Below are 16,875 nucleotides of genomic sequence, written 5' to 3' on the forward strand. Positions count from 1 at the left end.
AATCCAATGCTTGTTGACAGTTGCATTGCATATTAGGGCATGGCTGTTTTCACAAATGCACTTCGAGCGCTGTTAGCCAACTGGTGCTGTTGGGCGCACCGAATGATGTGCTGTTAGAGGCAAGTACGAGGCAACCAAAGGCATCACATAGCCATGAATATTTATTGAAATAAATACTTTAATACTGTGCATTGCACTGTGTGACAGTTCCATATACGGAAACGAACCCCTTGTCTGTTTGGTGAAAATATAAAGTCTGTCGTCGCAATTCGTTCTGTTAGGTGCAAATGCATAGCGAGTGCTGTTAGAGAACAGGTGCTGTTAAAGACAGAATATGAGCGCAGCGCAAACAAATGTGAAATAGAAACAATGCAAACTTCTGGTTCTGCATTATACAAGTGAAGAAACGGTACGGTACCACGGACAAAGTGCCTTTTTCAGTGGGTCGTCGTCGTTGCTGCCTCTTTTTTTTGTTCTCGGTGTGTGGTGGTGTGTGTTTGGCTGTGCATCGTTCTTGCATTTTCATCGGGGTCTACAAAAACAAAAACAACAGACAAACCGTAAGTTGGTTCAACTTAATTTTTCTGCCAATTTCAGTTGTTATGGCTTTTTTCTACCCGCGCTCCCCGCCCACCGTTGCACACAGCGCATTAGAAAAAACAAGACATGTTTGTTTGTTTGTGTGTATAGATAGCTGTTTTCCATGTGCGTGCGTATGCCCACTGTTTAACAAATTGCGCCTTTCGACAGCAAAACTTCAGTGTGAGCAGGAGAGAGGAGAGAACGGGTCGCGAAAAGGGTTCATTTCTGTCTTTGTCTCTCACCTGCTATTGGTATTGCGTTCCACACAGCTGACTTTGTTTCTATCCACTCTTCCAGAAGAATGTATGCGCAGGATTGGTTGCGTGGGGGGGGAAGTAGAAGGATTTTCGCAAATTATGTTTGTTGCATACAGAGAACCACCAATGCTCTCACACAGCCACACACATGCAAACACACACAGGCAAACTAGCAGCTGTAGTGCGCATGAGTGTGTGTGTGTGCGTCGTCGGCGCAGCTGTTTGTGTATTGTTGTTTACGCTTCTTTCCTCTCTTCTGCTGCCACTGTAGCTGTCGCTTCCAGCGTCACAACGCAATAAATTCATGCTGTTGTCTGATAAGAAATCACGAATGCAATCGAATGTAGCCGAAAAGTGTGTACAATGTACACTGTACATGTTATACATACTTTTTTTTTTTTCGAAAAGTGTGATCTCTCTGTCGTCAGTTGTTGGGTATTCTGGTTTCCTTTGTCCCCCTCTGGCCATGATGCGAGAGAAATATCTGGAGATAGCGCTCCATCACTCTCATAGTTTTTATCTGCAACGCGGTAATCACAGGCGTTACGGGCGGTGTGATTTTGTTTTCGTTAAAAATTCAATTATTTGATGTTATTTTAATAATACGGCATGTTAAGGCCGCCTACAACAGTTGGATCATCTATGTATAACATATCGTTAAGCTAAGTTAATAAAAAAAAATTGTATTTCATAATAAAGATGTCAATCTTTACTTATGTAGTTACTACTCAGCAAAATGTGCAGCTTTGGGAAATCACAAAGTATCAATTAAAGCCAAAATTTGAGCGCACAGATATTATTCATTGTCTTCATTTAAAAACAAAAAATTTTGAAAAATACAGTTGAAATACGAATTTTTTCTTGGAAATTAGCCATTCTCTATACAAATAGGGGGAATTGTTGGGGTCATTTTTTTTAGTATGTATATGTATGAACATACTCGTATGTAGCTCTAGCTGCTGCTAAGTATGTATACAGATCAAAGATATTGTTTCCTCCTCCATACACTTCATTTGGGATCAGATATTTTCTTTGGAAGGTCGATCACACTCAAATACATAAATATGTATGTGCATGCATACGTACATAAATATGTACATACAAATGTAAAAATCATCTTCCTAAATTAATCTGGCTCATCCGAATTTTTCTTGGTCTGTACAATGTATTAGGATACTGACTAATTTGCATAAAAACAGGCAGTTTTTTTTATTAATCAAATGCTATCCTGGTTAAGCAAGTTCGTGTATATGTATGTAAATACATATGTACATAAATACAATCTAACGGATGCCAGATATATGTACATTTATTTCTCCACGGGCGCAAAGTAGTAACAAACACAAAGAAACGAGGAAAAAATTGCACTGAAAGACAAAGATAAGCAAACCAACAAACCCACAGAGCCTGGTGCCTATCCACGAACGAAGTTCGGAGATTGCGTGCCGGCTGTGCCGCTACATTTTCACTGCAAATGCGTATTTCTCAATTAAGCAAGAACAGATAAAGCTGACTAGGCGGTTTCGGTGTTAATTATGTAGTTGTGAGCGTGAGCTGGGTTTGCTGCAATGCAATCCAGTCTGGCTTGCTTTCCACAGGCGACACTGACACACAATCGCAATCGCAAAGACTGATCACGATATATGAGCAGAGACTTACCGTTACACAGCATGGGGACTTTGCCCCAGTCACGCAAACTGTGGTGGAACAAAAATACCCTACTTCCTTGGCATTTTCATGTTATAAAACTTGGTTGAGGTCCAACATTATCAGTCCTATGAAAGGGGTGTAGAAAATTTGCTTGCCACCGTTGCCGAACTCATATAAATTTGACTAGGTACGGGCTCTGAGACCTTTCCTCAAACAACATACTCGTATGTAAATACATATGTATGTATGTACATTTTACACATGGTTGCCGCATGAAAAAATTAGAATTCGCCAACAAAAAATCGACAAAATTATTTTTTACAGTAATTCATGCCTCATACATACATACAAATGTACATATATTGAAATATTGATCTGATCATACGAAAATAAGCTTGGAAATGAAAGAATAAAATAATTTGAAACCTTTTCGTCTATGCTTTTTTTTTTCATTTTGATTTGCGCACTCCCCTATTTTAATTATGCAGATTTTGATTGTGTGCATCACACTCACTCAATTTAATTCGAATGCATTATATTTTATTTATGTATAGTATGTACATATGTTGTGAGTGGAGCCACATAGATCTGTAATTAATTGATGTACATTTGTATTTATGTATTTATTATGTAAATAGTATAAATATACATAAATGCCCTCTGCATTGCCAAAATATGGCCAAAATAACACTTTCGTTTCAAGGGTATAAAAAGACAAAAGCCACTTTGCTGCTTTCCTAAAATTAAAGGGAGCGCCAGAGAGACCCAGAGAGCAATGCGGCCAGTATCAAAGAAATAAAAATAATATTGTAAGCATTTTGCGCGGCAATTTGTGAGCGCATACATATGTACATATGTATGTATGGTTCATACATCATAAATAAAATAAACTAGCAGACCCGCGCGCTTCGCTGCTTACTAAATGCATTTAATGTTTAAGAATACATCGAAATTAAACAATGATAATGAAATGCAACAAATATACTTACACAAATTGCAATTTTTTCAGAAAACAATTTTTCATACATAAAGGTATAAAAACAAAAATCTATCATAAAATATTCTGTTCTACAGAATGACACAAAATGAAATGAAATGAAATAGGCCTTCAAAAACACATTTTTAGACCAAATTTGAGACTTTTTTTTATTAATTTAAAAGCAAAAACTTTTGTATAGAAACAATGCCACATACTATGGCTATTATGGTGCACGCGTTGCGGAGAAATGAAATGAAATCGGTTCAAACACAAACTTTTAGACCAAATTTAAGATTATTATTAGAAAAGTACAAATTTGTTTGTGCAAACCATGCCACATTCTCTGGCTATCATTTCAAAAAACATCATGCAATTTGGTGCACGCTGCTTACACACAGGTTTTTTTCTACAAATTTATAGTATAGAGAGATATGTACAGGCATCCTATTCCTATGTACATATGTACGTATGTATATTGGATTTTGCACTTACATATGTATGTACCTTTTCATCATCATCTTCTGCTTTAGCTCCTTTTGTTTGCGTTCGCTGGTCTGCCGTCTTTATTGCATTTGCAAATTGTACGTAATTTGTTTGTTCATTGAGCACGCATTATGCGTTTAAATTTGTTGCTATTGTTGCACTTTACATATCATATTTGTCCTTTATCGTCGCTGCTGATGTCTCCGGCCACCTGCTGCTGCTGCTGCTGTCACTGCCAGCGCCGCTGTCAGGCCGATACTCTACCAGCGGGACGGCGTCGCGTCGCCGCTCATTCATTCGTTTCGTTTCGAGCAGCGCGCTTTGGTTTCTTTCGTTGGCAAAAACAAAAATTGTGTGGCAGAGGGAGAAGTCAACATTACTCTTCGTAAAAGGTGCAAAAAATAATTTTAAATCCACTCGCACGAATAATAACAAATAAATAAATAAAGACAAACAAACAGCAGAATAAGATGTGTGTGTGTGACGAATAAATTTTAAAACTTCTTTTTTCCCCTCTCCGTTCGCCGCTGACGTTGCCTCTGCTGCCGCCTTTATTCTTTTATTTATTTTTTTTTGTTTTTGTTTGGTGGTTCAGTGAACTGTGCAGTATGTGCTTCTACGTTTCTGTTTTTATTTCTGCTTCGGTATTATTAAATTAATTACAGCTAGGCGTCGGAGAGTAGAAAAGTCGTTGACAGATATCTTAATTATAATGCTAATTCATTTTGCCGGCACGCCTCCTAGCAAGGGCCGGGGGTGCTTTAGATCTCTTTGTTGTCTGGTGCATATTCCTTTTCTCTCTCTCTTTTTATGCCTGTCTGTGTAGCTCTTTGTTCTGCCCGGGTCTGGGCGCTCCTTCGGTTTCTTTGTTCAAGTCGTTAGCGCAGACGCAGGCGCTGACGCTGGCGTCAGCGTCCGAGTCAGCATCAGCCAATTTGCATGCTCTGCATTTTGGGATTCAGCTTCTTGTGGTAATGCTGCAAGAGTGCGGAGTGCGGGGCCTAATTAAAAAATACAATTCGTGTATGGCTTTATGGTGGACTTTGCGTCTATGAGAGAGTTTCGTTAATAACACTATGCAACAGACAAAGAAAAATCTAGCACCAGTTTGGGGGATCAATATTTTTAATGAATTATGTTTTTTTATAGATAGAGATTTTGTTCCATTTTGTTTAAAAATTGTATATTTTAAAATTTTGTTATGCTGAAGAACTTACCAATTATGAGAAGATGATGAATGCAGCTTAAACTTCTTCTTCGGTTTTCATTTGGGAATTATTAATCTTTCAAATAGAAAATTCAAAAATTTTCCAGTTTAATTTTATTTTTTCTTATTGTCTAGTGCGACAAGAACTATTCTTAAAAGTTAATGCATTAGTCAGAAATGCAATATTATTAAAACAAACGAGAAGGAGCGTGTGAGTCGCTTCTATGTACGCGAATCTACTTTTATACCCGTACTCAGTCAGTATATAAATATGTGAGCTAAGGCGGAAAGGGGCGTGGTAAAATTTTGAGACAAACTTGATTCAGTGTGAAGCACACATGAGCCATTACATGAGCCTGGAAACAAAATTTGGTTGCTCTAGCTCTTATAGTCTCTGAGAACTAGGCGTCAAACAAGACGGACGGACGGACAGACATACATACACTCGGCTGTTGATGCTGATCAAGAATATATATACATTATGGTGTTGGAAACGTTTCCTTCTCTGCGTTGCACACATCCACTTTTACCACATATACAATATTCCCCTTAGGAAGGAATACTAGAAGTGTCTCAAAAACAGTCCTGAATGTTGTGAGGTGCGGCACCACTATTTCCACGATCACAGCTGTATGTGTTGTATGTAGTACATATGTACATATATCTAGATGAATCTAATATCCGGGTATAGTAATTCAGCAGTGTTTTAATTGCTTTAGTCGAAGCAGCAAATGTTTTGAAACTCTTGCTTTAATCTGCTTCGACTTTTTCAAGCTTTTTCAAACGAACAGCTGCTACTGCTCACGCTTAGTACTAAGCATATGAGAAGACGTAGTCGAAACAGAAGCAAAGCCACTCGTCAGAGACTTGAACTTTTACGGTACTCGAACTGCAAGGGTATACATATGGACTTACATATATATAAGTATGTAAGGTTCGATGCGCTAACGCTAGCTTTCTTGAATTTTTGTTGTTGTTGTATTTCTTTGTTTCGGGTCGTCCAATTATACGTGTTGTTGAGTGCGGGTTAGATAGACTGTAAATGGAAATCGATAATGGAAAAGCCCTGGCAATATCTAACTTTCCGTTTGCCTCGCTTTCGCCCCCGCCGCGCCCCCCCCCAAATCACCTTCTCAGGCAAAACCATTGCCGCCGTGCAGAAAGATGCACCACCACCAGGGCTATGTACAATGTACACACATATGTATGCACTAATAATTGAACTTTTTTCGTGTTTTCAGCTTTGGCTGTCTGGAAATTCGATATACATAACTTGGAATCAGAACGGCCAGACAAGGGCGTTGTCGTCGTCATCTTGGTATCAGCAGCGGGACAGGGACGCCACTGTAATCGTTCAATGACAGCAGCCGCAGCAGTTTCTGCTGCTGCCTTCGCCGCTGCAGCAGCGCGCAGTTAACGCCGAAGCAGAGGGTCCAGCGGAGTAAAGAGAGCAGAGACTGTGTCGTGGTCTTTTGATCGTGGCCAAGGTAGGTGCTGGCAATATAATCTCTTCCTATGTGTGCTTCTCGCTAATAAATATTTATCCGGTACTTCAGCAGCGGCCATCGATAAACCAAAAAGGCCAAAGGGAAAAGCGAACAAAAGAGAAATTAGAAAGCTTAAGTGCTGAAGCCTCAACCAAAGAAGAGGATATCAAGAAGAAGGCACCCACCCATTCGGCAGCAGAAAAAATGGTGAAAACCTTTCAGGCCTATCTACCGTCCACCAATCGGACCTACTCATGTGTTCACTGCCGCGCCCACCTCGCCTCCCACGACGAACTCATTTCGAAGTCGTTCCAGGGCAGCCAGGGCCCGGCCTACCTCTTCAACTCGGTGGTGAACGTGGCCTGTGGCCAGACGGAGGAGCGGGTCCTGCTTACGGGACTCCACGCCGTGGCCGACATATACTGCGAGTGTTGCAAGACGCCGCTAGGCTGGAAGTATGAGCACGCCTACGAGTCCAGCCAGAAGTACAAGGAGGGGAAGTTCATTATCGAGCTGGCGCACATGATCAAGGAGAACGGCTGGGACTGAACGTGTGCAAGGCGGATTGGCGGATGTAAGGCAGCCGTCGGCATGGGTTAAAGCAGCAAAATGGCCGAAACAGCAGCATCAGCAGCAGCAACAACAACAGAGGAAACACACACAGCGTGGACAACGAGTGGAAGGCGTTGGAAGAAGTGCGAGTGCGAGCGTGAGCGGAATGGCTGTTGCACTCCCTTAAGTGCAATGCGAATGCAATATGCGAGAGGAATGGATTGGGTTGATGTTTTGAAGCGTCGATTAACAGAGGGGACGAGAAAGAAATCAAGAACGAGAACGAGAAGGATATGATCAGGCAGTGGTGTGGGGTCAAGGGTAAGGGCAAGGCAGCCGGCGGTCGAGAGAGTAAATTCGATCCACAAGTGAGAGTTATATGGTACCAGAATACATATATACTATGTGTATGCTATTAGTGCACAAATAGTCGTATCTAATACAAACATAACACAACCCACCCACATAAACACACACACTCATGCCGATACGTACATATACATATGTGCACATAGACGCATATTAACATATTTATTCATGCAAATAGAAAATGTTTGAGTGGCCGTAGGGACGATCTCTGCGCCGGCCGCAGTGAGCCTGCTTGGAGCTGGTGCGCCGTCTACATACATATGTTTATACATGCATGTATGTATGTAATTTTACGTCAAACTTCTGAGCATTTTCATAATTTCATCTCGCCCTTTTTTTCACGTTGTTTTCATTTCCCCTTATTTATATTTCAATTAATTGATCGGGTTTTTGGATGACACTAATCTAATGAAGATGCTGATTAAATTACGTTTAATTTATGTTCACTCTGAGTTGAATACATTTTTGTATGAACGGAGAACGTTTATTAACGGCAAGCCCGACGCGAGAAAACAACACACACATACACACAAAAACTTGCACTGCCAACAAACAGGAGAAATGTTTAGCAATAAATTAAAAATACCGCGAGACAAAAATGGATCATTAGAACACAAGGCATGCAAAAACAAAAATCGGGAATCAGAATTAAATATACACAAATCTACACATACATACCCATACATGCATTATCAGGCAGGCACACACATTTTCAACATGAATATGTATTAGGTATTTAAAAATGTAATTTAAATGAACTATTTAATGAAATTTACCATGAAAGAAATGTGAGATAAACATGAACTGAAAATTGCAAATGCCCAAAGCTGAAAACAGCAAAGGAGTAACGCACGTATGAGAGAGGTCGAGGTTGGGGTCCCACAAAAATGGTCTGAATGGTGCGAATCAAAACTGCTCCCAGTGGAATGTATTGTAATGCAATGACGTGTGGATTCCATATTCACGCGATCGAAGAGAATGGGCGGGATGTGAATGAAATTAAATAAAATACAAGGCGTAACAGTAATACAAATTCAATATAAATATTTATTTATGTACATACATACATATATGAGGAAACTGCGTATTTGTGTCGCAAAAATTGTATAATTATCGAGGAGAAACGAGAAAACGGAAGAAATAATGGAGGAAATATTTTTAATGGAAGCAAATTATGATATAATGTATGCAAAAATAACTGCCAAGAACTATTCAAGTTAAAAGATGTTCTCTAAGTAGTTATATAAATGTATATGAGAATCATATTTTTGGTAGCGTTAAAATACCTTAAAAGTAAACGGAAAACCACAAAATATAAAAAAAGTTCAATAAAAAACAAAACAAAATCAAATTTTTTTTTAAAGAAAGCTTATATATATCATGAAACATGACAAATTATAAAAATGGCAGAACCCGTTTTTGTATTTATTTTTTTGGTTTAAAATGACATTGTTAATACATTGCAATGGTCTATTTACTCATATTTATCAAACTTTAGCCCTAATTTTAAAAAAGCTTTAAGCTTTGTTTTACTGTACTCCCTGCATGTGATGCACCATGAATAGAACACAAATTTTGAGCGGAATTCATAAAACTGATGTCAGTATTTACATATACATGTACATTTATACATACATACCATATGCATACATACATACTACAATCGTACATACATACATACATGCATACAAATAAAACGAGACCACCTTTACATCAAAAAATTAAATATGTATGTAAGTGCATCCAGCTACATTAACTGAAGCCAGGTTGGAGGATGATCAGCTGTGCTAAAACTGCACGAAAGTTATGAGATTGTTTAACTAACCGATTCAACATTTTGTATTGTGCAAGTGAGTGCCCAGAAAATCAACGCAATAAGCCCGCAGACGAGATCGCAAGTGAGCAAAAAAGAAATGAGTGATACATTTGACTCGCATGCGAGCATTTTGCTGGGTATGCGTACATACATATATACATAAATTATACATTTACATACATAAATACATACATACATACTTATAAATTATACATATACATATGTAAATGTGTATATTGGATATATGTAAACGAAACATAAATCATGAACTGCAATAAAGCGCATTTTTAGCTCTACTCTGAGTTTTGGTTTCCTTAAATACATATGTGGAAGTACGTTACACATCGAAATTGAAACACACACGTATATGATTTCTATCAAACGAGCCTAAAACGGGTTTATTTTGTAACAATTTTCTGTTGGTGTATGAATTGTATGTGTTCTGCGTTATTGTGTTCATGTGAAATCGATTAAGTGTTTGGCTATCATTTGAGGGATTGATTTGTGTTTTCTTCTCGACTTTGCGCTAACGATGTGTATTTGGGATCCGGGGAATTTCGGTTTATGTGGTGTATAGCGAGGTTGTGTTTCTGTGTGTTTCTTAGTGGATCAGCTTGAGCTTGAGCTGTGGCCACCAATTATTTCCATTTGTTGGTGTGGTAGCACCACTTGGACGACAGCCCGGTAATTGGGTTCATCTGCAGTTGAATGATGCGACGCAGCTGCGCCTGGCGCCGGTCCTCTGCGTACGTTTCCGGCACGGGACCATACAGCTTGAAGTAATAGGACAACGAAATGAGCAGCCCAATGGCGGCTGACCAAAAACCAACGCCCATGGCCAATTTCCAGTCGGGCGTAAAATGCTGGAACTCGGCGTAGGTCTGGCAGAAGCTATGCCGATACAGAAGCTTCTTTTCCTGAAGCGACAACGAATTCCAGTCACCTAGCTCCTTTTCGCGAGCCGCGCACAGCTCGGCTGTGACCTCGCGATAGCGAATCGCCGGAAACGGGAACTCCACGCAATCGATATAGATGGGATTGCCGTTTATGCCATATCCGACGACCTCGCGATCGCCGCTCATCAAGCGTGTACCATCGTGATGGGTCTCACGACGCACCATTGCCAGCAGTGCCCACTGCTGGGGCAGTATTCGGTGGCACTGCTGATGCAGGTGCAAGCTGAGCGCACGAATTATTGACATTTTGACATTGACTTCACCTGGAAGAGTCACCCTTTTTAGGAGCGCGAATTTAGTTCTGCCTGCAGAACTTTGTTTTTGCTTACCTGTTGGTTTTATTTGTATTTTGTTGGAATTTATTAAACTATAAGCGAGAACTTCGATTTTGACTTTGCTCCTTATCGTCCTGCCTGACGGAAAAAATTGAACAGCTTGCCGTTTTTATACTTTTCTATTCCAGTTGTGACGACTGACAGCTTCGTAGGGTTGTCAACTGGTCTGAAGGCACAGCTAAGCATGCTGGCAATACTTTGTGTTCGTTTTCTTTAATCAAAATCAATTAAGTAAGCAGAAAAATAGATGGGAAAAATATACTTAGCGGTTGGGCTAACAACAAACATAAAAAATTCGATAAAATTAATTTTATTGCTGCATTTATTCGAAATATATGTACATATGTATGTATGTTGGAGAAAGGGTCTAGTTGCAACCACCCCACGTAAAATGTGATTTTCGGAGGGCTGGTAAACCAATTTTAGATCCGCCGTCTCTCCATAGAATTTAGTAAGCAATATCTTAAACGACGCCGAATGGATGCACCTATACACAAAGAATATAAGGACACAGGATATGTGTTTGGGTCAAATTTATAGCTGCATCAATTAGCTTTTCAGAATGACAAAGTTTATTATAATTAGATGTAAGATACTTAAATTATGTTAAAAAAAACATAAACAAAAAATACTAGTTTTCTAAAATTGATAAAAAAAACGAGAAAGAACGTGCGAGTCGCTTCTGGGGACGCGACTCTACTCATACCCCTACTCAGTCAGTATAACATTTTTGAGCTTATAAGTTTTTAGAATTAAAAAAAAAATTTTAAGCTTACATTTTTTTTGTTACTTCTGTTATCTACATCTAAATAAACAATGTATATTCTACATCTAACATGTAGATCCTACATGTACCATTTAGATTCTACATCTCCTCCGCTAGGGGTTGCTCGCGCACTGAACGCGGCAGAGTGTGCGAGCGAGAAAGAAAATGAGTCTCATGCTGGAGGAGGCGGGGGGAAGCAACTGAAAATTAATTTCTTAATTAACTTCTTCATTCTGGCTATAATTATGATCCGATCTGATTCAGATTCAGATCTGGTAGATATGGGCATTATCTACGATACTGCGTTTTTAGTTTTATCGCCTGCCTGCCACAGATTTTCGTCCTTTGTGTGGACGGAGGAGGGCGGGGCGAAATTTTGAAATACACTTGTAGCAGTGTGATATCACATGAGTCTGGTTACCCTAACATGGTTTTGGTTACCCTAACTCTTATAGTCTCTGAGATCCAGGTGCTCAGCCATGTCTGTCTGGACGGACGGACGCCGTCCCTCTTGTTGAGTCGAGTCGGCTATTGATGCTGATCAAGAATATATATACTTTATGGGGTCGGAAACGTTTCCTTCTCTGCGTTACACACATCCACTTTTACCACAAATCTAGGGGTATCCCTTAACTCTTTTTTGAGTACGGGTATAAAAATGGACTTGGGGTTGACACTTATCTTTAGGGAAGCTATCTCTCTGTCATAAGGTACCTGTAATGGCAATATCCGGTGGTCTGGGAGGTCTATTTACTGCTGGTATCGGTATGGACGACATAGCTGGTGAGTTCGGCGCGGATTCGACGGTAATGGACGCTAAAGACGTTATACCCCCATATGCCCGGTATGGGGTATAAAAAGACACTATGAAAAATCACAGAATCAAAAGTTGTGAAACATTACAGTAGCTCACACATTTTTCCTCGTCGTGTGAATTGCTACTACGTAATAAGTAATACTAAAAGATTAAAGGTACGACATCAGCAATAACTACAGAAGCACACAACCATCATGGTGAATTTGGCTGTGTCACGTATAAAGCAAGAATTTAAGGAAGTTATGCGCAGCGAGGAGGTAAGTGGAGCCGATCAGAATGCGAGTCCATGCGATGGCCGAAGGCTTACGCGTATGTATGTTGGTTCCCTTTTTGGCTCCCGATAGTGCTATGGATCCTTGGGGCTGTTGATTGTTGAACAGAACTTGGGGATCTCCGCCGAGTGTGGAGAAGCTACATCTACAGATACTGCCCTTCTAATTCCCTGTAATTTTATCTGACAGATCGAACAGTGTCCTATTAAAATCGAGCTTGTCAATGACAGTTGGACTAATCTCCGGGGCCAAATAGCAGGCTCTCTGGGCACACCATACGAAGGGGGAAAGTTTCTTCTGGAAATTAATGTGCCTGAGACATATCCCTTCACTCCGTCAAAGGTGGGTATCCCTAAAGCAGCTCTGAACCACAGGTAGATGACTTAAGCAGCTGCGTCTTGTCAGCAGGTTCGTTTTATCACGCGCATTTGGCACCCAAATCTTTGTGCTGACACTGGCGCCATTTGCCTGGACATACTCAAGCAAAACTTGTCAGCGGCAATGACGTTGCGTACTGTGTGTCTGTCCGTGCAGGCCTTGCTGGCAGCTGCCGAGCCCGATGATCCGTTGGCCAAAGAGGTGGCACACCAATTTAAGGAACACTACGACATGTTTCGGCTTACTGCAAAGCACTGGACTAACGCCTATGCAGGTGGTCCCCTTAACATTCCAGACTGTGATGCAAGTATACAACGTCTCAGGGACATGGGTGTCGACGAGCATGAAGCGCGCCGCGTCCTCTCTGTCGAAAATTGGAACTTGAAAAATGCCACCGAGAGTGCCTGCTAGATTTGGATGCTAAGACCACAGTAGTAGCGCACCAACAAGAGCCAAACAGCTCCCGAAAAGTATCACTAAATTCAAGCCGTGCTTACCACTTACGCAAAATTCTATATTTGTCGACCAGACTTAACACGAACCGAACAGACAGCAGAAGGGCGTGCTCCCACGCTGATACTGGTGCAGGAGGAGCCACAAGACCGACATTCAATTTCCCAAATTTACTCTACTTGAGTTATTCAAACACCATTCTACGCATGAGCCCTTCATGATCACTTATTAAATCGTTTCTGTTTTGTTTTTTTTTTGTTTCCTGCTACAGGTTGAGCCCTAGGCACTCCGCAATCCTCTCAATCATGCGTGATTAGTTCAGCAGCTCTACCGGTGCAATAGAGCTGTTAGCACCCCAGGGATGGGGCCTGTCCCGCTGCTCTCCGCTAACAGCCTGTGGCCGCTCTCGCTATCGCCCTCTCTCTGCTCACTCTTTTACGATCCACTCGGTTTTTGAGCACCGCTCTTAGCTTGTAAGCTAGCACTTACTAGTAATGGCGCTAACATCGCCGCTCGAACCGGTCGTAAGTCCTTTACGTGTGAAACATACGAATAAATATGTACATGTGTACGAAATCGCCTGGAACTTTACTTCGTTATTCCTGCGTCTACTCTACGGACGAACTAATCTTCGGACCCTACAAACAATGTGTCCCTGAACTTGGGCCCACCTTTCATATTGGATTTGTCTACGTGCCGTCGCATTAATAGTCTGCAATAGTCTGTTCTCCAACTCTTTTCTTTCAACCCTAAAAGGTTGATTACAAAGATTTAAGAAACATGTAACTATGTAAATTGCGTTAGGTTTACCCAATGCTAATATTCAGTGCCTCGGAAGATAAATCTCTTTTTGGATCCGAGTCATAGGAGTCACTCCGATGAATGTGATTTTCATTATGCATCCGAAAGCTTCGATTGCTGCCAAACCCAGATCCTCAAAGAAAGGAACACTTCCATACATATATATGTAAGGATGAAATTCCAACTTTTCTCGGTCATAATTTGTGTGATTTTATTTCACGAATGGGTAAGTACACCTGGAAAACTATTATTGCTGTGATAATTTAAAAATTGTGACCATAAAATTCCCTCTACCTGTGAATACAACTTCGCACATGTCATCTGGGATTGAATATGGCATTACCTTGCGTATTGCATTCTGCGAAATGGAGATTTTTTTGAAGACAGCACGCCAGCCAAGGAGATTAAAAAAAATCAAATAAAGATCTGGGAACACAAACTATAGTATCCAAAGACTGTGTCGCCGCAAAAACCGGTCGCCATGACTTTATTGGCTAAGAACCCCACCTTGTCCTTCTTTGGGGCAAAATCACCCTGATAAATCCACGGCACATCGTAAAACTTTAATTAAAAATTATTGCTTACAAATTGGAGAGATGTCGTTTCCCACGAAACGAGAAACAAGGATTACAAGAATTAAAGGTATATGGCATTACGGGTAAGATATCTCGAACGAGGCAAAACGAGGATGTTTTAAAATCCACTAGATCTACCCCCACCCTATTTGTGTCATATCTATAATTGTAAACAAAGTTGCATCTGCAAAGCATTTAGGTATCTATGCTCTGTTTGTGAATGTAGTACATGTACATACATATGTATATATTTGTATGCTTATGATCTTCGTCTAATGCAATGCCTAACATTTTAAGTCGCATTTTAGCCAGCTTACCATAGAGTAGAAACATGTACATAGGTACATAATATTCGAATCAAATAGACAAATTAAAGCGCACAATCACTACTTGTTTTTCATTTCGACATATTCACTTCTCTGAACAACCTTGAACCACGAGTTTTCAAACCAGCTGGGACCCATTAACGGACTGAGGTGGTGATTCATGATGACTCGTCTGCCATTACGCCAATCGCCTCAAGTGTCGCATTGGGCATGAGCTGAACAATGTCCCTCGCAAGACTCCAGAGCTCATAGTGGACCACCGTAATGATGGTGGCTAGAGTTCCCAGCTTAAATAGGTTGATCTGTTGCTCGCGCCACTCTCGTCGAGCAAACCCCGAGTTGTAGGCAAACCATTGACTGCAGACCGAGCAAAGAAAGCCCAAAAGACCGAAAATGCGGTGCGACAATTGGAGGGCAAGATTGCTGATCCCAAGCAGGGCCAAACCCGATAAAAGACAGCCTAAGGTTAGGAGAAGACTCATCAGGCCGCAGAATCCATGCTTGGTCAAACAGTGTTCGATGCAGTTGCACGACGTGTGTCCATGCCGTCGCTTCAGCTCGCACCACTGCCGAAACTTGGGCAGCACCCCAATGCATCCGCTCCAGAACCCCAGCAGGCCTAGAGCGCTGTGCATCAGATCCAGACTGGGCATCCCAATCGTTCGGACCAGCCACCAGCTGTGTCTAATCAGCAGTGCCTCGCCAGCGGCTAGAAAAAGTCCCAGGATGCAGTAAAAAGCGTGCTCCGCTGTTCCAGTGAGGCCGCGTATCAGGCATTTCCTTGCGATGGCTACAGCGATTCCAATAAGGAAAGCTTGAGCCGCAGTCTCTACCATAATGCTGTATAACTCTCCGTCGAAGGTGGCAACCATAAAGTCCCAGGCAAACTCATCAACAACGATGTTGCCCAATGTTGAATTTTCCTTGGGGGAGACTTCTTTCCGTCTCTCGGTCATTGTGGATATCTCACGTTCGTTGTCATGATATGAGATTTGTGATTAAATATTTCAATGTTCAGGGGGACGTTTGGTGTATGTCTCCTAGCTAGGTGGGGTTTGCTTTTTTAAATAAGTTCGTGTAAATGTACAAAAGTAACATCCAGAAGGAAGAGTGTCCGGTCCAATAAAGTACATACTCGTGTATTTGTATTTTTGATCAGCATCAGCATAGCTGAGTCAATATGTCTGTCTTTATGTTCATCTTTCCGACCGTCTTGATGAGCTCCTAGATCTCAGGGACTACAGGAGCTAGAGAAACCAAATTTTGTATACAGAATACAGAATCTTCTGATTCCACACTGCTCCAATTTTATTTCAAAATTTCAAATCTATCAAGGTGCGAACATCAACGCAGGATTATTCGCCTCTGAGCGACCTAAGCTTGTAAGCTAAAGCAATGATTGAACCCACATTGTAAGCAGCCGTGAATATCCAGCGAAATACCGAATTATACAGATTATATACCCATGTATCGCACCCCGACTGTTTCCTCGTACTCATCCGCCTACATCAAACAACTACAACCCCCTCCATACATACGTATGTTTACATTAAATGGCTATACCTCAAGATATATATATGTATCAAGCTTCAGTTTAAGTTTTTTAACATTTTATACGTTCCTTCAGCTTTGGCATCGTTTCCTTGAACGCTTCCTTCTGGTTGTTACATATGTACATCTTCACCCCCATATTCTTTGAGGGCCGGGCATAAAAACGAGCAAATAATTCTAGTATTAATAAAACACGAAAATTCCATTTGTCCCTGTAGTCATAAGCCCTGGCGCTGTCGCAGAGTCCCCAAACCGGCCCATAC

At 40.9% G+C, this 16,875-nt stretch overlaps 4 protein-coding genes across 8 annotated transcripts; 2 read left to right on the plus strand and 2 right to left on the minus strand.

The window, feature by feature from the left end:
- Positions 1-303: 303 nt before the first annotated feature.
- LOC111078168 (protein yippee-like) lies at positions 304-9,389 on the plus strand. 4 transcript variants are annotated; one of them, XM_022372717.2, is made up of 3 exons: positions 304-560; positions 6,400-6,645; positions 6,715-9,389. In XM_022372717.2, exon 3 carries the CDS (start codon positions 6,850-6,852, stop codon positions 7,192-7,194), a length of 345 nt encoding a protein of 114 aa, XP_022228409.1. In that variant the 5' UTR covers positions 304-560; positions 6,400-6,645; positions 6,715-6,849; the 3' UTR covers positions 7,195-9,389. The 4 variants fall into 4 exon arrangements, with proteins under 4 accessions (XP_022228409.1, XP_022228410.1, XP_022228412.1 ...); XM_022372718.2 differs by having other exon boundaries at positions 6,718-9,389; XM_022372720.2 differs by having other exon boundaries at positions 312-409.
- Positions 9,390-9,753: 364 nt separating this feature from the next.
- On the minus strand, positions 9,754-10,802 carry LOC111078166. Of its 2 annotated transcripts, none has more exons than XM_022372715.2 (2): positions 10,668-10,802; positions 9,754-10,615 (listed from the first exon to the last, which is right to left on the minus strand). In XM_022372715.2, the coding sequence occupies exon 2, from the start codon at positions 10,582-10,584 to the stop codon at positions 10,021-10,023; it is 564 nt and encodes a 187-aa protein (XP_022228407.1). In that variant the 5' UTR covers positions 10,585-10,615; positions 10,668-10,802; the 3' UTR covers positions 9,754-10,020. The 2 variants fall into 2 exon arrangements, with proteins under 2 accessions (XP_022228407.1, XP_022228406.1); XM_022372714.2 differs by having other exon boundaries at positions 9,754-10,601; positions 10,668-10,801.
- A 1,648-nt stretch (positions 10,803-12,450) lies between these two features.
- Positions 12,451-13,317, plus strand: LOC111078184 (ubiquitin-conjugating enzyme E2-22 kDa-like). The gene is made up of 3 exons (XM_041595663.1): positions 12,451-12,513; positions 12,718-12,870; positions 12,937-13,317. Exons 1-3 carry the CDS (start codon positions 12,451-12,453, stop codon positions 13,315-13,317), a joined length of 597 nt encoding a protein of 198 aa, XP_041451597.1.
- A 1,622-nt stretch (positions 13,318-14,939) lies between these two features.
- On the minus strand, positions 14,940-16,108 carry LOC111078190. Its single transcript, XM_022372746.2, has one exon. It carries the CDS (start codon positions 16,015-16,017, stop codon positions 15,220-15,222), a length of 798 nt encoding a protein of 265 aa, XP_022228438.1. The 5' UTR covers positions 16,018-16,108; the 3' UTR covers positions 14,940-15,219.
- Between the last annotated feature and the right edge of the window lie 767 nt (positions 16,109-16,875).

Source organism: Drosophila obscura, unplaced genomic scaffold, assembly GCF_018151105.1.
Source record: "Drosophila obscura isolate BZ-5 IFL unplaced genomic scaffold, ASM1815110v1 contig_74, whole genome shotgun sequence".
Classification (NCBI taxonomy): Eukaryota; Metazoa; Arthropoda; class Insecta; order Diptera; family Drosophilidae; genus Drosophila; species Drosophila obscura.

Bases quoted from the DNA above. Each gene is read 5' to 3' on its own strand.
- LOC111078168 (XM_022372717.2), top strand. From the start codon at position 6,850: ATGGTGAAAACCTTTCAGGCCTATCTACCGTCCACCAATCGGACCTAC.
- LOC111078166 (XM_022372715.2), bottom strand. From the start codon at position 10,584: ATGTCAATAATTCGTGCGCTCAGCTTGCACCTGCATCAGCAGTGCCAC.
- LOC111078184 (XM_041595663.1), top strand. From the start codon at position 12,451: ATGGTGAATTTGGCTGTGTCACGTATAAAGCAAGAATTTAAGGAAGTT. The intron at 12,514-12,717 runs GTAAGTGGAGCC...TTTATCTGACAG, and splicing joins AAGTTATGCGCAGCGAGGAG to ATCGAACAGTGTCCTATTAA. The intron at 12,871-12,936 runs GTGGGTATCCCT...TCTTGTCAGCAG, and splicing joins ATCCCTTCACTCCGTCAAAG to GTTCGTTTTATCACGCGCAT.
- LOC111078190 (XM_022372746.2), bottom strand. From the start codon at position 16,017: ATGACCGAGAGACGGAAAGAAGTCTCCCCCAAGGAAAATTCAACATTG.